The 24079-nt window shown below is 51.6% G+C and overlaps 1 protein-coding gene across 3 annotated transcripts in view; it reads left to right on the forward strand.

The window, feature by feature from the left end:
• The window catches only part of LOC122388093 (hexosaminidase D-like), a 34454-nt gene that overhangs the window by 5687 nt on the left and 4688 nt on the right, over nucleotides 1-24079 (forward strand). For 2 of the 3 annotated variants that reach the window (XR_006257730.1, XM_043378879.1), the window contains one exon: nucleotides 15273-15361. Coding sequence is in view for 2 of the 3 variants with exons in the window: in XM_043378879.1 (XP_043234814.1) it covers nucleotides 15338-15361 (24 nt within the window). In the remaining variant the exon portion in view is untranslated. Of the gene's footprint in view, nucleotides 1-10584; nucleotides 10801-15272; nucleotides 15362-24079 lie in introns of those variants that run through there. The other variant, XM_043378878.1, reaches the window with a different exon arrangement.

Genomic DNA, 24079 nt, shown 5'->3' on the forward strand with positions numbered 1-24079 from the left:
GGCCCAACTAAACTCCGCCCACTGGCCGTGACCGCGATGGGTCTATGCCGCTTCAGTCGGTGTCAGCACCGCGGAGAGGTCGGAGCGGGACCACATACTGGAGACAAGTGAAGCTGGCAAAGTTGTTTCGGGACGAAAGTCAAAAAATTATCCGTTCGAGGGCATTTGGTATCCTCTTCACCTTATTTTGGTATTTAAACGTCGAACCAGGCTCCGAATATTTAGAATGATCAGAATCAAGTGAATCAAGTGTGAGCATGCGCTGACCATAGGTCTGGATGCTGCTGTTGTTGGCTGCTTGCAGATCCAGTCCGTTGGTTCCGCGAGCACGATCGGTGGGTGTCGCTGGAAGAACACTGTACTCGGCTCCAGTGTCGATGAGGAAGGTGATGCCAGTGTTGTTGTCCTTGAGTCTCAGAAGGCCGCTGGCTGGAGGGACGTCAGGGTTGAGCAGGGCAGGTGCAGACGTCTGTGTCACCTGTCCTACTGCTGGTTTCCCGAGGTCTGAGTTGCGGTTGCAGACCACGAGCACGGTGACTGACATGAGCGCGCGTTGGCACCGAACTTGTGGTGGTACCAGCAGTAGGAAGCACCAGCGCCGGTAGACGTGTTGGTTGCAGGGCTGGGTGACCGGGCAGCAGCAGACAGGTCGCGTGGTGGACGGTGGCGAGCGCGGCCGGGGGCACGGGATGCAGACCTCTCTCGGCGGCGTGTCTCGTCCACCAGTGTGGCGACTGATGTTGTGAGGGCCGTGATACCAGTCAGCAGCTGGCTCATCAGGTCTTGGAGGTGGAAGGGTCCTGCAGGAGCAGCAGGTGAGGCTGCAGCAGGCGCAGAAGTCGATACCGCGGCGAGAAGGCCTGAGGTAGGTGCAGCGACGTCCGACTGCTGCGGAAGCTCCAGGAGTCGGTCGGCAGTGCTAGCGATGGTCGCAAGGTCCGTCCCAGGCGGCAGGCACTGGAGGAAGGGCTGAGTCCGAGGCGGAAGAGCATTGAGGAAGATCTGGCGGATGAGCGGGGAATCTTGTGAGCCTTCAGCTTCAGCAAGGTCCAGGAGATGCCGAAGGAATTGGGAAGGACGCCTGTCGCCGAGTTGTTGGCCAGAGAGCAGGCAGCGAAGACGCTGTTCGACTGATTTGCCGAACCGCTGACGGATGGCGTCGGAAAGGATGGTGTAAGGTCGGTCTTGAGGAGGGTTGCGAAGGATGTCGGTGAAGTCGCGCAGGAGGTGGCCAGGAAGGAGAGTAGCGGCGATCCGGAAGCGGCTGAGCTCATCGTCCACAGCTGCCTGAGAGAAGAAGAGGTCGAGCTGGACGAGCCAGATCACGGGGTCCTCCTCGAAGAAGCGCGGCGGCGCGACGTGGCTGCGTGGCGCGGTCGCCACGCGGAGGTAGTCCGGTTGGGCGGCAGCGGCAGCAGCAGCAGCAGCGGCATGCGAGGCGGCGGCGGCGGCTGCACCGGCGCCGGCGGCTGCACCGGTGCCGGCGGCTGCACCGGCGCCGGCAGGCTGGGTCTTCTGGTCCATGGCTGCCGAGAGCAATGGTCGGGAAGATCGGTGGCGGCGACGGCGACACGGCGATCGGCAGGTGCTGCGGTGCAGCTGCAGAGGTAGCCGGACGGTAAGGTGAGCCGATGAAGTAGCTGGATCGTAGTGCAGCAGTAGTAGTCGGCGTTATCCAGTTACACTCAGCACAAAAGAAGGATCCTCGTGGAGACACACCATCCGCCACTTCCTTCCTACACAAAGAGAGCTGGAGGAGATAGCTCAGGGTGCAGGCCAGTGTCGGTGTGACTGGGAACACGAGGGGATAACGATCCCTTAGTGCGCAGAACGCGGGGTCACCAATCTGGCTGGTGTAGCCAGTAGAAACACTGTAAGATACAGATATCTCTTGTATTTCGCCACAAAATCGAGACATATATAATTTTACATACGAACTTACTTATCTAGTATTGCACACATGTTGGCGAGAACATCGAATGTAATAAACGAATACATATGGTTTTTAATATACACATAGCCAATGCAGTTGTCCAAACAATACAGCAGTTTAAGCGAACGGAACGTTAAAAGGGGGACGCACAACTTAATCGAAGGCTTTAGCAATTTAGAGACTGGTAAAAGCGACACCTATTAACAAAACTGTAACTCGCGGTTCACAGCATCTAGCGGCGACCGGCAGAAGTACATGGGCCTAGCGGTGACCGGCAGAAGTACATGCAGGGGCTACAATATTTCAGCTCAAGCGCCAATTTTTGTCAATATGGTCTCTTAACAAAATATCAAAATTTAGAGCACTTGTCGTTGGCTCGTAATGTTAATCAGTTTTGGCACCCGGATAGAGGCTCGCTCGCTACCGCACCGGATTGGATAGGAGCGCTGGCCAATCACGTTGCGCCGGGCCCAACTAAACTCCGCCCACTGGCCGTGACCGCGATGGGTCTATGCCGCTTCAGTCGGTGTCAGCACCGCGGAGAGGTCGGAGCGGGACCACATACTGGAGACAAGTGAAGCTGGCAAAGTTGTTTCGGGACGAAAGTCAAAAAATTATCCGTTCGAGGGCATTTGGTATCCTCTTCACCTTATTTTGGTATTTAAACGTCGAACCAGGCTCCGAATATTTAGAATGATCAGAATCAAGGTAGGATCTATTGGAACGGAACTGTAGTAGAAGGAAAGATGGATAGACTCTTGGACTCTGAACATTTATTCCAGCCGGAGTTGCACCTATCTCATCGTCAGGTTGGGTCAGGTCACTACCCGATTACCTATAAGATCATGGGTTTTTGGGTCAAGCCTCTGCTTGACCCAAAAATATTGATATATTTGGCAGTGCCAATAATGTTTCTGAGGAAGGCGCAGAAAGCAACAAAGTAGGATGAAGAGTCTCGGGCACGGCCGATTGCCTGGGGCATCGCTCCAGCGAAACGACCGTATTCGTGATTCGTGAAGCGGTGCCGGGCGCCGGGTGGGGCAGAAGCGTAATGTGTCGTATGGTAAGAAATGGCCTTTATCGCGGTGTCATGTGTGTGTTATAATGTTCAGACGTGCACAAAAAGAAATAGCAATGTGGCAGGCGGACGTTGGGCACTACACGAGAACGATCATCAATAAACTCGTATCTTTTTTTTGTAAAACTTAAGTAACAGTAGGTATGTCCTCAATGGTTAGGAAACTATCTCTAGACTTTTACTTTTCATGTTTGCATTTCAACACACAAGCTCTGGGGGCAAAGTTAGTCTGGCGACCTCCTCAACCTAAGTCGATGATCAAATGGATTAGTCCTGAAGGTGTTCAATGCTTAGTTGCACCGGGATGACATAAATCGATCACGCCGGCATACATTCCTAATCAAATTTCATATATCAAACACATAAATTGCATCATGTTAATGGTGATTCTGTTTTGCAATTTTGACGTAGTCTGACGCGATACATAATCTTACGCAATCATTTGAAATCAACAGCGTCTTTTATCCGCGTTTTTTCACAAGCCCCGAATCTTGTGTGGAAATATATATTTTTTGTGACTGAACAAGGTGTACGTACATTTGTGATAGATACAATTAGTCGAGGGCTTCAGCTGGTGCGTTACTTATGCGCGCTATTTAGCTCATTCGATGAAATTACGGCTGCAACGACAACTGCACGGCAGCATACTGTCCATGCGAGCCGCCCAGGTGCGACAGCTACTGCCCCGCCCGCTCCACGCAGCCGACTGACCGGCCAAGGTCACTACCCCGTCCGCCGGGAGGGCGGAGCTTAATGGTCACGTGCTTGTGACGTCACACCTACGCACGGATAGCCTCTACTCCACTGACGGATTTACGGAGCCGATTTTAACATTACGAGGCAACGACAAGTACCCTAAAATTTGATATTTTGTTAAGAGACCATATTGGCGAAAATTGGCGCTTGAGCTGAAATGTGCATTGTGAAAATTTGAAGCAAATTGGACAAATAGTAAATTAATTATCGCCGAAAATTAGGGTCTCATGGGGTCTGAAAAGCATAGTAGTTGTCAATATACTACTTTAAATATATGTAATACTTACTAGCAATTTTATCCAGTTTGTGTGGTACAGCATTGATCTACTTTTTTATTCCATTCTGTGCCATTGGCGGACACCTTTCCTTAAAATGGTGAATTTTTGACTTGTTCCCAATTTCCTCAAGCTTTAGTGCCTTTTGAGTTTTGACTTATTCCTCTAAGCCTGTTCTCTGCATAAAATGCAGGTAATGAAAGCTAGGTACATAGTCCATTACGTTGTGAAAAAATACATGCTCAGTGGTATGAGACCATTGAATGCTGAGACCGAGGCACAAGCTGAGCATGCTGAGGCAGCGTCAGCAACCGACAAAATTCGCCATGACGAGAAACTACCAACCAACTAAACCCACGGAGACAGCGGCCGGCCAACTAAACCCATGGAGGTGGTCTGTTTCGATGGGTTCAGTTGGCTCATGGATGAAATATTCCTGGATAGGACACTCCCTATTCCCCAACACTAGCGCCGGCGACCAAGCGGCCGCCCTGGTGGCGGAGCGCCGAAACATCGGCGGCGAGTGCACCGGCTGCCGCCGCTGAAAACGCGGTAATGGAGAGCGAACTTAGCGAGCTTTAGCTCGTAAGACATTTCAGATACTTTAAGCATATTTTAGTCCTTTCTTATAATTACGAGCGAGCGAGCGCAGCGAGCGAAGTGAGTCTTTTCAATATAACGGAAAAATCTCAGTATGAGCGGCCCGGCCCGGCCTGTAACGCTTTTGAGAGGCTTATATCTCAGCAACTGCTGGACCGATTGGCCTGCGGTATTTTTTGTTGGGTAGCCCCATCCCTTCTACCCCGTAATTGACTACTTTTGATACATCTCAGTGACCGTCGTGGCACGTGCCACGTGAAAAGTCAAGGGTGTTCAAGCTGTTTTGCAAAAGTAGTGATTTTGAGAGGCTCATATCTCAGCAGCCGCTTGGGCGATTGACTTGCGGTAATTTTTGTAGGGTAGCAGCATCCCTTCTACCCAAAATAGGATACTCTCGATGCATGTGGGTCACCCCCAGACCCCAGTGCACGTGCAAAATACAACAATAAGAGGTGCCAAATTTGTTCCCATTTCAGTAACTCGGTAATTACTGGGGCGATTTCGCTGAAACTTGGCATACAGGTAGGCACCCACCAGGCAATGCATTCCCATGTGTTGCGGTTAGGGTGCTACTGCACGTGCGCACGTGCAGGGGGGCGTTTCCAGATCTCGAGAACGGCTGGGCCGATTGCGCTCAAATTTGGTACACGGTTGGGGACCAGTTAGTAGGGAGCCGTGCAAAAGTCATTTTGGACCCCGTTTGCACGTGCGCACGTGCAGAATGCCGCTTCCAGATCTCAGGAACGGCTGGGCCGATTGCGTTCAAATTTGGCACACCGCTAGCGACCGGTTAGGAGGGTGCTTTGCGCAAGCCCGTTGGAAGCAACCTCTCGCCCTTCCGCACGTGCAGGGCTCACTATCTCGCTCGCTCGTTCTTCGCCCAAAAGGCGTTTTACTGGTTATTATGGCTCCATTTTTTAGTTACTATCACATACGGAACCATAAGACACGCTCCGCCCATAGCACGCAATGCTAAATGGCGCCTACGCCCTCGTCGTCGTGCGTGGTCGGAAAATCGGCGGAGTGTCCCATCCAGGAATACCTAATTCATGGTTGGCTCTCCACTCTCCAGCCATCATCGAGCCGCCAACTGAATCCCAGTGCCCGTCGGGCAGGGTCGGGGACCGGTGGGCTGGGGCAGTGGACTTGCTATCTAATTGGGACGACTGACCGGCGGGCTGCGAAGCCTGCGACAAGGAAGGAACTGATATGCGTGTTTTAGATATGTTACAGGGAGTATGCGATTTCAGTTAGTTTGCAACGACCCTAGGGTGGTTGTAACCTCCCTGAACGATCAGTTTGTTTGCAACGACCCTAGGGACGTTACAAAATAACTGCTCGTTCCGGGACGTTGTAACGAAACTAGGGTCGTTGCAACCTCCCTAGTTAGTATGCAACGAACCTAGGGTTGTTACAAAATAACTAGGGAGTTTAAGAATTCATCGAGTCTCGTTTCACAGGAGGGCTGTCAACAATCTTGACCAATGAAAATCTTGTTCAATCTAATCTAGTTCAGTCTAAAAGAAAAAGAGAACAAAATTTAAACATTCAGCTTAGGAGTATTTCACGACGGCCATCTAGTGCACATTTTGTGCAGATTAGGTGCACAGTTGGTGCAGTTTTGTGCAAATTAGATGGACATTCGCCAGGAAGCCCTTCGTAAACCGGCCATTATCCGCTCGTTTCCAGTCTTTTTGTGATTATAAACGTTCAAACATGTGAAATGATGGTGGTCCCATGCATTATGATGGCTGTCAAGGTCACGTGAAGGTCAGGTCAATGTCATTGACCTTTGATGACCTTAGTTCACTTTTTCTGGGTTCATATATTTTTAGGCTAGTTTTTGGAGCTGATTTCGAATTTAGCATTCATTTGAACATTAAAGAAGTAATTTTTGCGCCTTCGTACCATGTCACGAAGCTGCCAGTGATGATTGACACCTACTATGGACAGCTAGCAAGACACCTACTGGTTGACCTGACCTGACCTGACCCGACCTGGCCTAAAAACATCAAGACATCATCGGTGATCAAAGCTAATATGAAATTCGTGATCAGCGCCCCGAAAAAAACTCGTAACAACTTAACTCTCCAAAGTTTTAACAGGTCCCGATTTTTCCGACTTTTGAGTCACTGACCTGACCTGGAACGTCAACCCATAACCTATCCCCGCCCTGGGCGTTTGCGGCTAGCAAAACACCAATAAGGGCGAGAGTTAACACCGCAGGACCTGGTTTTCTACATACGCGCCGGCCGGGGGGAGGGTTGGTACGACCCTCTCGTCGTTTTTCACCCCTGATGGAGTTAGAGCGTCGCGGAAAAAACGAGCGTGTGTGCCGTTAGGAGACACAGCAACTAATACCCGAGTTTAAGGTCTCAGGTCAACCGGTGACCGTCAGGTCAAGTGACCCAAGACACGGGTTCGGTTTTTGATTAATAACTTCTTAAAAAACAGTCGCTGAGCGCGATTTTAGCATCAACGTGCTCGCCTTGCTTACGCACATCGAATGGTATACTTTTTGTTCGGGTGAGGTCAACTTGAGGTGTTGACCTCGGGTCAAGGTCAGGTCAAAGACCCCTAGGTCGCGAAATTGGTCAAAAGAGGTCATGTTGCATATTATTCGATTCGGCAGGTCTTCCTGTGTCCATCGGTGGCTTAACCCGCGCCCCAGTGGCAGTCTCAGCCAACTTCGCCCTAGTGAGGGGGGGCATATGTTACCACCCACCTCTAACTCAAAAACTAAGAGGGCTAGAAAGACGCGGTAAAAAGCAGTCGATAGCTCTCAATACGTACGTTTGAAAGTATTTCAGTCATTTTTCATCTCAGAGCAATATTGGGGTCACCAGAGGTCATCAAAGGTCAAAAATTGCCAATTGTCATTATATTTTTCAGAAAACATGGCGTTATCTCAGGAACTATGGTAGCTAGAAAAACGCATGGAACAGCAATCGATAGCTCTTGAACTCTTCTTTTGATAATGTCATCATCAAAGTTGACCTCAGGTCAACGGTTTAGCCTCCAGAGGGCAAAAACTCCAAAAATAGCTGTTTTTACGAAAAGTGTTTTTCGACAATAACTTTCGACTACAAAAAGCCACGACATTTCTATTGCCAGAATCGTGTTCCGCTTGCCAAGACGCGTCGAATGAACTATAATTTGACCTTGAAAGGTCAACTTGAAAATTTGACCTCAGGTCAAGGTCATGACCTGACCGGAAAAGGTCATGTTGCATATCAGTCGATGCGTCTCAACAAGACAAACATAATGAGACCATCCCCAGCGTTCTATCTCTTTCCAATCGCGAGTTATTGGCAAAAATCTGTTTGTAGCCTCAAATGACCTCGGATGACCTTTCTAGAGGCTATGAGCAAAAATGACACCTAGGTCATCACGGGTGGTCCAAATCACTGTGATTCTGAAATATTTGGACTGTTCCTATGCGTACACACGGATCTAGAGGCATTTTCATTTTTCTCCATTGACTTGTAATGGAAAGGCCACGCCACTGACCTGACCTCAGGTCACGGATATAGAAAATCCGAGATATACAAATTGTAGGCGCCCATAACAGCATGCAATCCACCAAGTTTAAAAACTTTCTGACATACACTGCAGGCTGGACACGATTGCAAACTTTTTTTAGGCTTGGTCAGTTAACTTGACCTGGTGACCTGACCTGACATGACCTGGGGTAAAAATTTCACACATTGTCCAAAATTGATGTACCAAAAGCTACCCCAAGCGGCGCGGCGCTACGCGCCGCGGTTTTTTATTCACACGCAAAAAACGTGACAGGGTGGTAACATATGCCCCCCCCCCCCCCACTGGGGCGAAGGTTAACCGTCTCGCTAGCTCAGTTTGATCGGGAGTTATTGACGAAAAGCTCGTATGACCCTAGTGACGTCATAAATGACGTCATGCAACGTCAACAATGCAAAATTGAAGCATCTAACCTTGCAAGGAGTGCACTAAATCACGATCCGTGTGCTTGAGATAGTTTGAGATCGTTCCCGGCGCCAGAATAGCAGTTTTCATTTTTCTCAATGGACTTTTAGTGGTGAGGTCACGTGACCGACCTGACCTCATGTGATCTTTAGGAAAAATCCTAGAGGTACAATGTGATACTTCTAGAAGATGCACGTACTGTAAGCTTCATCACCCTGTAAAAACTCCTCTGGGACTGAGGGCGTTGCGAAGTTGCGGCATCTGAGGACCGTCCACTTATGACGTCATAGGTCAGTAACCTGACCTGACCTGAAAATCTGGTTGATATCACGAGATCTGGCTTGAATCAAAGGTCAGGTATGCGTAGTTTCAGCTCTCTGTTGCTGGCGTGTTCGGAGCTATCGCGAAAAAAAAACTTGGGGGGGCGAGGATAAAGTCAGGCTGGGTTGGGTAAGTTTGGGTCAAGTAGAAGCGTCCCACCCGCACAACCTGTTTATATTAGCAGGTGTACCTAAACCACCAGCGACAGCTTCGTAGCAAGTTGCATTGTCGTTACAACTATACCTACGTACTTCTCAAATGTCTCAACGAATGCTGGATTCAAAATAAGCTTAAAAAAATCCCTTAAAATCGTAAAATTTGAAACAGTCACCCGAAATCACCAAACGTCAATGACCTTGACCTGGCCGACAACTGACAATTCAACTTGAAACCCATCATGATGCATGGGACAACCATCAGTTCACATGTTGGCACGTTTATATGTAATCACAATAGAAGTCCGGAACGCAATTTTATGTGCGCCAACATATATGGCAAATAATTTCGGTCTGCCATGGTCTCAGAAATCAGATCAAAGATCAAATGCCATTGGTTTCAGGATCATGAACTGTATAGGGAATGTGTAACCAGTAACGTAGATAAGTTCGAGGACACTCAAAGTTTCGTCACGATCGGCCACTTTTAGCGTGAGATAATCGCGAAATAAAACGAGGGGTTTTATCCGACCCGCACCCCTAAAAGTGTGAGGGATAACCCGCAAACGGATAGCGACGGATATCCATCACACCTACCCCAGTAACTATATTTTCTACATGTAAGCATATGCTGGCGATATAATGCAGCCAAAATTATCACAGTTACGTGCTTTGTCCCGGGCACCACATATACTCCTTGGCTGAATGTTCAAATTTTGTTCTCCTTTTCTTTTAAACTGAACTATGTAGATTGAACAAGATTTTCATTGGTCAAGATTGTTGACGGCCCTCCTGTGAAACAAGACTCGATGAATTCTTAAACTCCCTAGTTATTTTGTAACAACCCTAGGTTCGTTGCATACTAACTAGGGAGGTTGCAACGACCCTAGTTTCGTTACAACGTCCCGGAACGAGCAGTTATTTTGTAACGTCCCTAGGGTCGTTGCAAACAAACTGATCGTTCAGGGAGGTTACAACCACCCTAGGGTCGTTGCAAACTAACTGAAATCGCATACTCCCTGTAACAGATATATTGCAAAAACTAGATTTCGACAACAGGTTCAAAGCGGGACATGGCAACTGCATGACACTTGACAGGACATGAGCACCGAATCTGCCCCTCATGCATTTTTTTTTGGGGGGGGGGTTTGTTGGGGGTTAGGGGCGAAACAAAAAAAAAAGCATGAGGGGCAGATTCGGTGCTCATGTCCTGTCAAGTGTCATGCAGTTGCCATGTTCCGCTTTGAACCTGTTGTCGAAATCTAGGTACTTTTGAAGTGAATGAGCGAAGAAAATGACGCACCATTCGTAAGATATCCTCTAAAGGCGACTGGCCGATCTGCTAAGCGTAACACATGGAATGTGAGCGTATTGTTGATACTCGGCGGCATTAGAAACGTCCGGGTTACTTACAACAACACAGCTGCGTGGCGCAGCAGGCTGTGGGCGTGGCCGCCGCCGCCGTGGCCTATCTTACCCCCCCCCCCCCCTCTCCCCGCGCCGCCGCCGCCGTCGCCCGCCGTTCGAGGCGTGACTGGCAGCGTGGCTGGCAGTCAGTCGGGCCTCTGACGGCGTCGTGAGAGTGTCTCCGTGGTGTGCGCGCTGGATCCAACGTTACGGCGACAGAGGACGGTCCGGGTACGGCGGTGTGTGATACCACGGTGTGTGAGCGGTCCACTTAGTGCTGAGATAGTGTGTGAGGCACGACAGCCGGCTGACCGACCGTTAGATATACGGGTGAGTGCCGAGTGACAGGCCCTCCCTGCCTCACTGTGTTGTTTATCTGGTGGGATCGGGACACGCTCGGTGGCGGCCGGTCGAGCTCTGTGCCGTGACCCGGCGCCTGCGAGCTGAGCGTGCGTGTTGTGTCCCTCAGTTTCAATTGGGTCACTCCCCAGCCTCCCCCACTGCCACCCCACCCCCAGAGTGCGTGCCGGTGCCGAGACCGTGTGCTGATGAGCTCAAATGATAGCAGGATGCGCCGAATCGCGTGTCTGAATTTGAACCGTTGCGAGGGAACGACACGCCTAGGGGAGGTCTGCCGTGTCGCAGCTTGCCCGAAAAGACATTTTCGTTCTGGTTTGCATAGATAGCGAACTACGGATAAGGGTATCGGTGATATTGATGCATATGCTGTTTTATTGGGATAGTCCTGGGATCGCGGGACCACGAGGTGGCCTGATCGACCTGTGATGACTGGTATTGTTGAATTAAGGAATAAGGGCTGGGTACTTTCAAATATTTCATGGCGAGATACTCTGACGTGGCCATAGTAGTTTGACCCGGCCCGAGGCGCTGCAGCAGTGTGGACCAGCGCCCCTGGCTCCCGCGGGGTCGGGCGGTGCCTGCTGTCGCGCCAGGAGGTTGTTTGGACAGCGGCGGCGCCGTTGTGGCCGCCGATCAGCGCTCTTCATGGCGCCGTTGGGCGGCTGATCTGCACTCTCGCGGCGCCGTTGGGCCACTCCGGGTGACCTTGGCCCGGTGAGCGGCTCTCAGACGCCGGCTCTCTGTGCCGTACCGTTGAGACTGGGTGTCCACTGTCCAGAGAGACGCTTTGAGAAGGACCGGCTGCGTAGATGGGCGCTGTGAGAGATGTACCGGGCGCCTAAATGAACACTGTGTGGACCATCTGCACAGAGAAACACTGTGAGGACTGGCCGACTGTCTAGGATTGCCTGGGAAACTCAGCCGCCCTCTCCTGTAGTCGGTGACTGTTCGCGTTGAACCGCAATACCTGACGTTGGCTCCTCCCCGGTCGAAGGCCCCACCGTCAGCTGACCACCGCGCGGCTGGCCAGCGCCTTTGTTTACCGGTGACTAGCTGTTGTGTTGTTTGTACTAGCCAGAGCCTCCTGAGCCGTGAAAACTAGTGGGCTGCTGCAGTAGCGTGCTTCTGTGGTCAAGATCAGGTCAAATTCACAGTGGTTGGTCGTCTGCAGAGTGCAGTATGCATGCTGCCTAACTATCCGCGAATCATGGTAAACCCGTGGCAATAAGCCTCGCGCTTCGGAATTCATGGTGCTATCAATATGCATGCAAGTTTCATCCACCTAACTTTTGTATCTGGTAAAAGTTATGTCTGATCTACCCAAAAATGATGTTTCTATTCCAGTTCCACAGAATGTCTGTCAAGAAAGCCGCGTTGTTTCATCTTGCCTGTTAACCGCTGGCTGTTGCCGCTGTCGGTTGCTGTCCTTGATCAGCCCACCATGTTGTTCATAGATCCGTTTCCAGCGCAGAGACAGACCCCGTCTCTGTGGACGTGCATTGTTCGTGTCCTGGCCAGATATCCCTGTACCAAGCCCGTACCGACTGGTTGGAGCCGAGCTGGATTTCCCGCGCCGCTATCTCCTGCAGTTGAAGGTCACGGGCTGATGGCGGGAAGGCGGTGTCATGTCGTGCTCAGAGGTGTTTTCCCATATTTCTGCAGGCTGCAGTGATCCGTTGATCTGTAGGTAGATGTTTCCAGGCAATGTCTTGTGCTTTGGTTTTTGTCTTGGTCTCAGTGGTCTTTGTCCGCTGACGCTCCAAGGCTCAGTCAGTAAAGTTTTTACTCCCGGTGGTGAGAGCGTCGAGAGTACCGTTTCGAGTCGCTCCGGCTACCGATGTATGATACTTTTGCCGGGGTCTGCGGTAAATGGGAGCAGTCGCTGCCAGTTGAAGTCAGTGAGAAGGGCACACCATGTCCGGTTTTGATAACCAATCTAAACTTCAACATTCCAATGTTCCCGATTACCTGACATTGCTTTGTCGGACGACAGGGAACGGGGCCTGGGCAACGGGCTCTACTCAACTCTGTTCCTGCCTTTTCGAGACATTTGTGCTCCGACACTGCAATATCTACTGGTGCCGCGTTTCTGCAGGCGCCAAACGGTGCGTATTTGGACAGTGCGGGATACTATCAGACGTCAGACGTCGCTGCTAGCGTCGGCAGTTCATGGAAGACGGACAATGACGGCGATTGGCCGGTGTCGCGGCCGTCTGCAGCCACGCCCTGACCATGTCTCTTCTTCTGCGGCACGACTATTGGGCTGCCTGCTCTCCGCTCTTTTACCCTCTCCCTTGTCTGTCTTTCCCTTTTCGTCGTCTTCTGGCTGGTAGGGAGATTTCTCTCTCTCTCTCTCTCTCTCTCTCTCTCTCTCTCTCTCTCTCTCTCTCTCTCTCTCTCTCTCTCTCTCTCTCTCTCTCTCTCTCTCTCTCTCTCTCTCTCTCTCTCTCTCTCTCTCTCTCTCTCTCTCTCTCTCTCTCTCTCTCTCTCTCTCTCTCTCTCTCTCTCTCTCTCTCTCGCTCTCTCTCCCACCCTGTCATTCACCCTTTCCCTCTGGTTCATCTCTTCGCCCTTTACTTGCATCTTCCTTCGGTAACCACCAATGCCGACACTGACACTGCGGTAGCGGCGATGTTTTCATCAGAACTTATCTGTCCTGAGTGTCAGTCGGTTCAGTCAAGGAGCTCACTGCACACCAGTTCATTCCAGTCGGCTCTCGGGCCGTGATGACATCACTGGTTCATCAGGCGTGACGTCACTGGTCCTGTTGGGAGGCCGAGGCGGCTTTGTTCGCGTTTTCTGAGAGTCGACTGCACGGCTGGTGACTGGGAAGTGCTACTAGCTGCCTCAGTAATGTCTGTGGCTGTCACGGCGCACCGGCTGGTTCCGACGTCTGTGTTGGGCTAAAGGGAAGCCTCTGTTGAAGATCTCATCAAATGACTGACCAGGGAGGGTCTGTGAATGAAACCTTTCGCTGCTCACTCTCTTTTTCTGTCCTTTCTCAGTGTCCCTCATTTTATCCGGTCTTTCTACAAACTGATTAACTCTGTTCCAGTTCCTCTCCTAGCCTTAGCTAATTGGCAGACGACTGATGACTCAGCTGCACCAACTGGCCCCTATTATCACCCCTGTGTCCCTGGGGGGGCAGCGGGTGGTGCTGCACCGACGGCTCGCTCGATTCGTTTCCAGGACTCGCTCTCGCGATTGCTGGCGGGGCGGAGCCCGTTCGATAGTCAATCAGCGTGACATTAGTCCCTATTCGGAAGTCGTTACCGCCCAGCGTCTCGTTTGCCTGCGATTGAATGCCAACCACCTCGGCGGCAGGCCTTGCGCGAAAACTTTCCCGTCGTGAGCTTTAGGGATAACTGCTTTTAGACCGTTGGCGCTCTGTGGCAAGTCTGTGTCACTTTCCACGTTCCAATGCTGTGATTGTGTGGGTCTTGGTCGTTTTCCGTGACGGTGTTGCCAGATTTTCCAGCGACCTTTTTCCGGATTTCCCGATACGGCGACAATGCACAGAGGTCTCGGTGGGTGGAAAGGGTGGAAACAACGGCGTGTCGAGGGGTTTTTATATTCAGTCAGTATTGTGACGAGCATCCTTTTCGGACAATGAACAAACAAGGGCTACTTAATACACAAAGCTCACTAACTATATGCTTACGGCGGAGGCACGCACCTTTCTTGGCCCTCTCCCGATCACCGGAGTGCCGTAGGCCGGACAGCCGGGTGATTGCGATTAGTACAGTCCGGCCCGGCTGGGGTTCAGGTGGGGTCTCGCGGTGCCGGTGCCCGTCTGCGGTGACCGTCCGGTACCGGCACCAGTCGCCGCTGGTACGGGTCGATTCAGGTGCCGTGTCGTGATGGTGCACCGCGTCTGATTGTCCTGGGCGTGGGATGGGCTGTGTTTTGCGCGGTGTGGTACAAAATATATGAGTGAATGAAGGATATGATGGGCTCTGTATGTAGTTCATTAGATGTGGTCATTGTGGGCTTTACTTGTTCGAGAGAAAACGTACCGTGCCGTACAGCGACGGCAGCGCGCGGCGGACACAGCCGAGCCTCACCATCCACGTGGTCCTCAAGGGCCCACAGGGTCATCTGGAGCACATATGTGTGCTGACCGGCCCCAACGCGCCGGGCCGGCCGGCTTGGCAGTTCGCGGCGAAACGACGATGACGGCGCGGCTCCGCCGGCGTCGTACGATGCGGTTGACGTGTATTGTGTGACGAATAATCAAGGAATTGACATTCATTAAAGAACTCTTTTGGTCCTCCGGTTGATGTAACGATTTGATTAGATACGCAATTATAAGTGAACTTGACGATTACACGAACACTTTGGTTGGCCATGCTGGATCAGAGTGAACGACCACGAAACACACGAACATTTAGTTCCTGGTGCTTTAGTTCCTGGAGTTCTGACCGTGTTCTGTTTTGTTTCAGTGACTCAGTGATTTCAACGCTCCTGACCTGAGTCCGTGACCGGAGTCGACCCCCGACTTTCAGCCATGGTGCTCACCAAACTGGTGCAGGTTAGTGCCAGCTGACCACTGCAGAGCCCCGGTTCCTTGTCCCGCCGTCTGCGATCGATGAGATTCCCGACACCACCTAACTTTAAAATTTTTAACGAAGAATCCGTCAAACGTCGCTCTGTTGCTGTGAGACCTTGTGGGTTTTATATTTTTACATCGCAGTTTGCCATGAGATATCATTAATGCCATAACGGTGCACTTGAGCTGAGAGCCGTCTGCGGTTTTCTGCTGTCGGGTCTAAATGTCACTGCTCTGTCAGATTCCGGCTTTCAGGCTACTTAGCATTGACGACGGTGTGCCGCTCGCTTGGCGGATTGCGGATTTACTACATTAGTTTGATATAGGGCGGCTTTGGGGTGCCGATGAACCGGTGACCTTTCGTGAGGCCAGGCAGCGCCGGCGGTGAGCCCCGTCCGCGGATTGTGGACATCTGAGATGAGACCAGTTCAGAATGGTAATTCTGATGCCTTTACAGACGGCATCAGACTGCGTTCCAGTGTCATTTTTGTGTTGCTAGTGCGCACTGTCAGCTATCTCTCCAAAGCATCATCATGAACATCAGTGTCATTTTTGCGTATAGTGCGCCCTGTCTTACCCAGTGTCCCAGAATTTGCCAGTTTGGGTGGGAAGCGACACCCAAATCAAAACAATTTTCCACTCTCACCTCCAAATTTCCAGAGCGATTTTTCACTCCCTGTTTTACCAATCAGGAGCATCTGCGTGTACCTTTTACCTCCCTCTATATTCTATTTAATGATCCTATAACGCAGCTCCTGCACCCTCCCCAACATTCACAAATAAATTGTTGATCTCTGTTTTCCGCTCTTTTTGTGCCTTCCTGAATGGCAATTTTCCACTCTCAGCCCTCTTTGTAGTGACGAATATTCCCCTCCGACACCCAATCCAAAATATATTTTGGGACACTGGTCTTACCGGAGCATCACCATCACCATTTTTGCGTGTTAACAACTACCTGGTGCAGGTGGAGCGACAACAATGTCGCTAAAGACCTGCAGGCCCACTTCTGGTTGACATCAGCCCGCCGTCAGTGCTGGAATTTTGCTTGCAAATCGTGGGCACTGGGCAGGGCTCTGACCAGTAGATGGCCCCGAGGCAGATGCCGCAGTATCTGACTGATTTTAACCGGAAATCTGGTCCAGAGGCCAGTTTTACAAAAAAAAAAATAGCCGCCTGCCGGAATTTTTTGCCTAAAGACCGCTTCACATACGGAGCGTAAACGCGCTGGGCACGTAAGCGGAGAGGGCTTTACCGTTTACGATCCGTATGTGAAGCGGTCTTTAGGCAAAAATTCCGGCGGGCGGCTATTTTTCTGTTGGTAAAACTGGCCTCTGTACCCTTCGAGCCCATGCGAAATCGGCTTCCTACCACTCACAATTTGGCAAATCTTTTTTAGTACAGGATAGCAATAGGTAAGGTACCTATTTTAAATCATTTTTGTCACTTTCGTCAAAAATGTTAATCACCAGCAAGGTTGGGGGATTGTGTGCAAAGAAGCATTTGGACCTGGCTTAAGCAGCTGTACTGAATAAAGCAGGATTACCATCAAGACGGATTTCTTACAGTGTTCAAAAATAGTTTCATCGCTTCCGCTATAAAGTGCTTGTATGGACTATGCATTGTTTATCAAACAAAACATTTTTTCTACCATTCGTGTGAATTCTGAGCATGTTTTAAGTCAACAATATACATGAATACTCGCTCCAGAATAAGGAACTGTCGGCACCTGCAGACACGCACTCACCCTTCTGGAAAACAACTTCAATGTGACATCGCCTCCCTTCCGGTGCACGACAGTCGCCAGTCACGGAACTGCCACAGCCATTCTGAGGCCATTGCTCCCCTCCCCTCCGCACCGTTCATCCGGGTTGCACGCGTCGCTTGCCGGATCCCCCCCCCCTCCCCCCGTCCCCGGGTGCGATTGTGGCCCGCAGCCGGCTGAGACGGCGTTATCGCACCACAGAGGAGTGTGCTCTCTGGAGTGGTTGCCAGTGTCGATAGCGTCGGTAGGGTGGGTGTTGTCTCAACCGATACGGCCCTACTGATATTGTTCTCGGCGGTAGTGTTTGTTTGAGCGGAATGGGTGAGCAAACTTTAGGCTTACCGCGGCGCGGGCCGGCCCCACTTCCACACTTCTACGGCCCCCGTGCTGAGACATTTCCTGTTGTTTTCCTGTCCGTGCTCACTGCGTGGTACCCACGGACGGGTTTTCCTTGATGGCGTGACTATGTCGTGACTCGTGAGCCATTGGTTGGACGTGACACGTGCAGTTAATATCTGCCAATCTGCGGTCCCATGCTACCTGCCAAGGTCCAAAGGACTCGGAGCTGCAGACAGTAGACGAGCTCTCAGCCCAGCCCGGCTGGACCGCGCCCTTTCCACCGAGATGGGAGGGAGTGGGGTCACCGTTCCGGCCCGGTGGCGTGCCGCCGTCCTGACGGACCACACACGGTGGCTGGCGACTGGGGTCGGGCGGTCACCCGTACACGCGCCGGGAGCTGAGAGCTGGTGTAGAGACGTAACGGGCAGAGACACGATAGAATGGAATGCAGTGTGTGTTTGCTGCTGAGTCAAACACTCCCAAGAGATGTTTGCATTGTCCGCGTGTCCACGCTAGCGACAGGGGCGAGACGGGTGGCTTTGACGATGACGGGAGCTGCTTGAGATGCGATAAACAGTCTATTCACTGCGGGATGGTCAAACGGGATAAGCAATTTGAACGGGAGTCGGGCTTCAATAGTAAAAATGAATTTGGAAAATGATTGAGATTTGATTAACATGTTTTATATGGGGTGAAAACGGGATCGTAGATGAAAAAGATCAATAATAGTGCATGTTTTTATCGTGCTCGCTCCCTTCCTTTCTTTCTGAATAAATTTGTTAGTGTGCATAACTGCTGTGCTTGTTCTTTAGCTACAGTCGTTTTAGCTACGTTTTGAAATTCAAAGCTAGAATTTGATCGTCTGGTTTATTTTATTGCATGCTGTTATAATTGTGTGTCGTATATGGAAAAGTGTGTGTGGAAAGGATCGTCATGGTGGTCGGTGGCGCACGGCGGCGTCTGATGCTGCGTTCTGGTCTGTCTGCGCCTGGCAGCGACGCCGACCGATGCCCGAATGAAGCCGGAGAGACGCCCACTGAACTTCCGAGGTACGAGCAAGGCCACATAGACGTCCATCGAAAGCAGTGAAGACTGGTGACGACCAGCGACGTCCTGAAGTGACCGGAGACTGCAGTGCGTACGAGTGACGCCTGGTGACATCCTCACAGCGACGCCTCTGCCACCGTTACCGGCCATGGCCGCCGCTGCCGACTGCTCCGTCTCCGCGGGCGCCGAGCCGCCGGACGAAAATCTGTCCGTTGAGGCCCCTTCAGAGGTTTGTTGGACGGAGCGGGCGGCGCCGAATTCGATGGACTGTCTGCCACTGGAGGTTCTGGGCGAGGTGGCCGCCCGGCTGGACGTGCGCTCGCTGCTGAATCTGGAGCGGGTGTCGGTGCGGTGCCGGGACGCGGTCTCGCTCCACCTCTCCCACCTGAAGGCGTTCTGTGTGGGCGCGTCGCCGCACCGTGACGCCGTGCTGGCGGTGCTGCCGCGGCTGACGGCGCTGCGGGAGCTGCTGGTGCGGCTGTCGGACGATGACGATGAAATGTGGCTGCAGAAGAAGGCGGTGATGGCGGCCGCGCCGTCCTGGCCGCGCCTGCAGCGACTGACACTGGTCGGCGAGGATAGGTTCTTGGAGACGCGGCTACTGACTCAGCTGTGTACCGCCTGCACTCAACTGACGGACATCACATTGGACTGTGCCGTTAATGATTGCGGTCTGGGTGCGGTTTCGTCGGCACTGCCCGGCCTGCGCTCACTGTCAGTGCTTTCTTTCATCCATCTTGGCCATCCGGATGTGCCGCCAGTTTTACATCGACTGCCGGCCGGGCTGCAGCGGCTCTCGCTCGACTGCGAGAAGCTGAGCTGGAAGGAGATAGCCGGGCTGGCGCGCTGCATTGAGCTGCGTTCGCTAGAACTACTGGACTGCCGCAAAATGGTACCACACTCGCTGGCTGTTGCTCTGGAGGGCCTTAGCCGGCTGGAACGGCTGAAAATAGTCGACAAGGGCGACAAATCCCTGGCCGCCAGCCTGCCGCACGCGGGGCTGGGTCGCCTGCGGCGGCTCGAGCTGGACGACTGTCGCCTGGCGACCCGCGAGCTGGAGCTGCTGCTGGAGAGGCTGCCGCAGCTGGAGGCGCTGAGTCTGACACGCTGCGCTCTGAAGCCGGGCGGTGTGGCGCTGCTGGGCCGACTGCCGGCGCTCCGCTGTCTCAGTCTGGTGGGCTCCAGCGCCGTGTCGGACTGGTCACTGGCGGCGCTGAGCTCGGCCTCCCTGGAGGAGCTGGAGCTGGGCCGCGCCGGCGCCGGCTTCCCGGCGATTGTGACGGCCGAGGGACTGCTCGGGCTCAGCCGGCGCTGTCCCGGCCTGCGCGCGCTGACCCTGCGGGCGGATGACGAGCTGGTGGAGCGGGTCGAGTGCGGTCCTACCGTAGACGAGCGCCGCCTGCTGCTCCGGCTTCGCGTCTGGCTCGCCAAAATGATGGACTTGGCCATATTTGCCAGGAGAGTGGAGGGCTGGGTGCGCTGAGAGGTAGGGTGTGTACTGTGTGGTCTGTTGGCTGGATGCGTTGTCGCTCAGGATAAAACAACAGCAGCTGTCTGCCGAATAATGACCCGTCTGTCGGAACTGAACTCATTGCGGTGTGCCTGCTCGGATATCGTGGTCGGGCCCATCGCTGTTGTGATTTCGCTCAATTCAGCACCCCAGCGTGATGTCAATTGCGCTTTTCAGATTGTTTCTCCAAAGTAATCTTGGTTTCTCCCATCTCTTTTTACGCAGCTGGCTCATGAGCAATGCTGTCGCCACCTCCGGCTAGTCACACCGGCCCGTATTAATTAGCCTGCGTCTTTGCGTGTCGTGGCTTCCCACCGCTCTGTATGCCTCCGAACAGATTGCCAGTGTCGTCTCAGACCGTTTTCTTGTGCGTCGCTTGGTTTCAGCAGTAACCGATCGCTGAGCTGCTGGAATCGATATCTGCCGATGGGCGAAATCCAGATATCATTGTTGCCTTATCCCTCGGTCAAGGACCACTAATGCCCGTTTGTTTTGTCGTTTCTCTGTTCATTATTACAATAAAGAGCATTTTTCTGTGATATTTGTGCGACAAGATGTTGCGAGATACGATATCGAGCTCGCACAATCTATATTACCAGTATAACGCCTTTTGGGGGCGACTAACGGAGCGAGCGAGAGGGTGAGCCTTGCACGTGCGAAATTTCAAGGGGGTACCTCCAATTGACTTGTGCACGGCACCCTACAAACCGGTCTCTAGCGATGTGCCAAATTTGAGCACAATCGGCCCAGCCGTTCTCGAGATCTGGAAGCGGCACCCTGCACGTGCGCACGTGCAAAATGGGTCCCAACTGACTTGTGCACGGCACCCTACTAACTGCTCCGTAACCGTGTACCAAATTTGAGCGCAATCGGTCCAGCCGTTCTCGAGATCTGGAAACGACCCCTGCACGTGCGCACGTGCAGCAGCACCCCAACTCTGGCACATGGATATGCAGTGCCTAGTGGGTGCCTACCTACATGCCAACTTTCAGCGCAATCGGCCAAGTAGTTACCGAGATATTGCAACAATTACAAAACTGACACCTCTTCGTTTTGCGCGTGGCACGTGCATAAGGGGTCACCCACATGCATCGGGAATAGTCCAATACTTGGTAGAAGGAATGAAGCTACCCTACAAAAATTACCGCGTGTAAATCGGTCAAGTGGTTGCTGAGATATAAGCCTCGCAAAAGCGTCCGCACGGCCGGCCGGCCGGCCGGCCGGCCGGCCGCTCATACTCAGAAATTTCCGTTAATCTAAGGAAAGACTACGCTCGCTTCGCTCGCTCCGTAACTATAGTTCGTTTTTTCTAAGTTCGACCCTCACTGTAAGCATCTCTTTGAACACAGCACGAGAATTCGTAGCTGAATTACTGAGAAAACTCGTTGGCGCACAATGACTTCACACACGATCAATTGTATCAAAATTATATCTACCTGGCTCCTTTTCCCCAGACTCGCAACTCGGTATTTGCCGCCCCACAAGGATCCAGCACTTGTCAGGAAGAATAAGTGAACTAATTGATAAATCGCACGGCGTTTAACGTAACAGTATATCATCGGTGTTAGAAACTTATTTTGAAAATATTAATTCATATCTCCAATACAAAGTGCGCTAACCAGTTTTCTCAGTAATTCAGCTAGCAATTCTCGTGCTGTTTCCAAAAAGATGTTTACAGTGAGGGTCGAACTTAAAAAAAAACGAACTATATTTGAGGAGGGTGCGTCTGTCCGTTACCGAGATCCCAACTTGGTGGTGCTTTGCGTGGACTACAGGCCAGACCGTTGCACCTAGCCCGGTGAAATTTGCACAACTTATAGATCAAGGATGCGCGACGTGCCTTTGAGGGGTCTCAGCTCGATCGGATTGATAGGGAGCGCGTGGCGCGTGCTCAAAAAGTGCAAATTCGCGTCATAGACTTTACATGTATAAATCGGCGTGCGAAATCGGGCGAAAACGGCTAATTTTGGCCGACACGGGTCCAGTTTCCGTGCAATATCTTGGTGACCAGGGGTCCGACCGGCACGGAGAAAACAGCATCGTGTACAGAATTGAACGGGCTATTGAATGGTGTGCAATGCAGAGGATAGCACGCGCCACGTGCACCGGAGCACTTTTATTTGAAAAATTGCGGTTTTTGAGGGATTTTGGAATTAATTTTATTTTTAGGTGACCGTTAAGTGGAGCGAGTTGAATCAACGCCTATTTGCAAGAGAAAGGTACCGTCTCTCATATAAAAATTGTGAAAAACTGATTGATCCAAATCAAGGTGGTGCGAATCACAGGAGAAAATGGTGTTTGTCGATTTTGTGCCACTTTATTAATCACACGGGCTTTGCTCCATAATCTGATATCTCAGGCAATTAAAAATGGCACCGTTGGAAAGAGCGTTCAATTCTGTCCAAGGTTCTGTCTTCATTTTTGCAGGATGAGCAACAGTATTCTTAAAAATGTACATGTTCCAAACCATTACATTGTCATTTTTAGCGAAATTCATCGATGGCCCTCAAAAGACTTCACGCCAGTTTTCGAATCATTCTAAAGTAGAACGCATGATAATACGACACGGGCACCTCGATGCGATGTATCTTTTTTGTTTTATTACAAAATGTTTGGCCGTCAAAAAGCAATCGAACGAAATGGATACCAACCAAATCGACAAAGACCAACCCAATACCCACGGGTCAAAAATAACCCTTCTTCGCGTTGCGGAGCACGCGGGTAGCCCTAGTATCAACTAGAGTAGATACAAAATATCAGCAACACTAGCAATCGTGCTTTTAATGAGAAATTCCTGCACCGTTACGTGTATCCACTATCATTTATTGACATGTTATGAATGCAATTATCCCGTTGCGCAGTAGACTCCTGCCGCACGCAATTTGTCCAAACACAGACGTCTGACCACAAATACGGTGGTGTTGCCGTATGGCTTTGTTGCTACCGTTCAGCGGTGGCCAGTTGTGTTTGTGTGGCGTCATTTTCCAGTTGGTAGTTACCGCTGTGACGAGAGATGTGGTGTTGTCTGCATACCTGACGTCCAGGGAGCGGGAACGGTCACCCTCGCTCGCTGCATTGTGCTCGTTTCACAAACTCCCCCGACGTCATATTCTCCTATTTAGGGGTGCTCTACGTCAGTGCGCTGTCTTCACCGGAAGGTTGTAAGAATCGCCGCTGGCTTTTTTGGTTATATGATTGCAACACGCATTTCTTTGCCCACTTTTGCTGCTGACTGTTTTTTGAACACCCAACAATTCGTCCACAATTGAAATTTCCATGACGTTAAAAAACACTCAGTATTTGCTTTGTACTTTATCAGATAGTCACAATTTACACCCATAGACGGCCTATTATAGGCCGACTTTAAAGCCGAGCGGTGCGAAATGTCAAAGGGCGCTGAACGATTACGTGTATTTAGATCTCGGCTAGCCTGACTGGGACCGGTATGAAACGGGGACTTGGACAGCTCAGCTTGGCGCAGATTAGCCAAACAGGCCCAGCTTTATAGAAGAAATCACAAACCGTCCGTGTCATCTTGGGTTTTCCCAAAACATAACGTGCTTGCGTGAAGTCACATCGGCAATAGGTCGTTCCATGCTTTGGTTGCAACATATCGCATTCCTCACTGCCCAATGCCTTGTTACATTAGGTATCCACCATGGAGCTCCATCTGTTGCACAGAAAAGCCGCGAGCTGCGTTACCTCTCCTACCTCCATCGGACCCGCCCTCGCCCCGCCGGGCGCGGTGTCGTTCGTGACCTCCCTCCCGCTCTGAACTAGCGCACGGTGCACCAGTGAAAGTACGCCCACACGACACCGGCCGACAGCCGCCCAACCCTTTCTCTATCTCCACTAACTCGTCGTAGTTTAAGCGCAGTGGAAGAGTTGGATGTCGCCATAATGCTGCTTCCGGTAAAGTCATTGTTGAGTGTGTGTTAGGTGGTTGATATCTGTTTCCGTTTTGCACCAATGGCTGCGGACAATATGTTGGAATTCCGGCTCGGATATTGTGCTTACAGCTCATTCTGTTCGTTGTATTGTT

Source organism: Amphibalanus amphitrite, unplaced genomic scaffold (assembly GCF_019059575.1).
Source record: "Amphibalanus amphitrite isolate SeventyFive unplaced genomic scaffold, NRLGWU_Aamphi_draft 000308F_arrow, whole genome shotgun sequence".
In the NCBI taxonomy this organism is placed as follows: domain Eukaryota; kingdom Metazoa; phylum Arthropoda; class Thecostraca; order Balanomorpha; family Balanidae; genus Amphibalanus; species Amphibalanus amphitrite.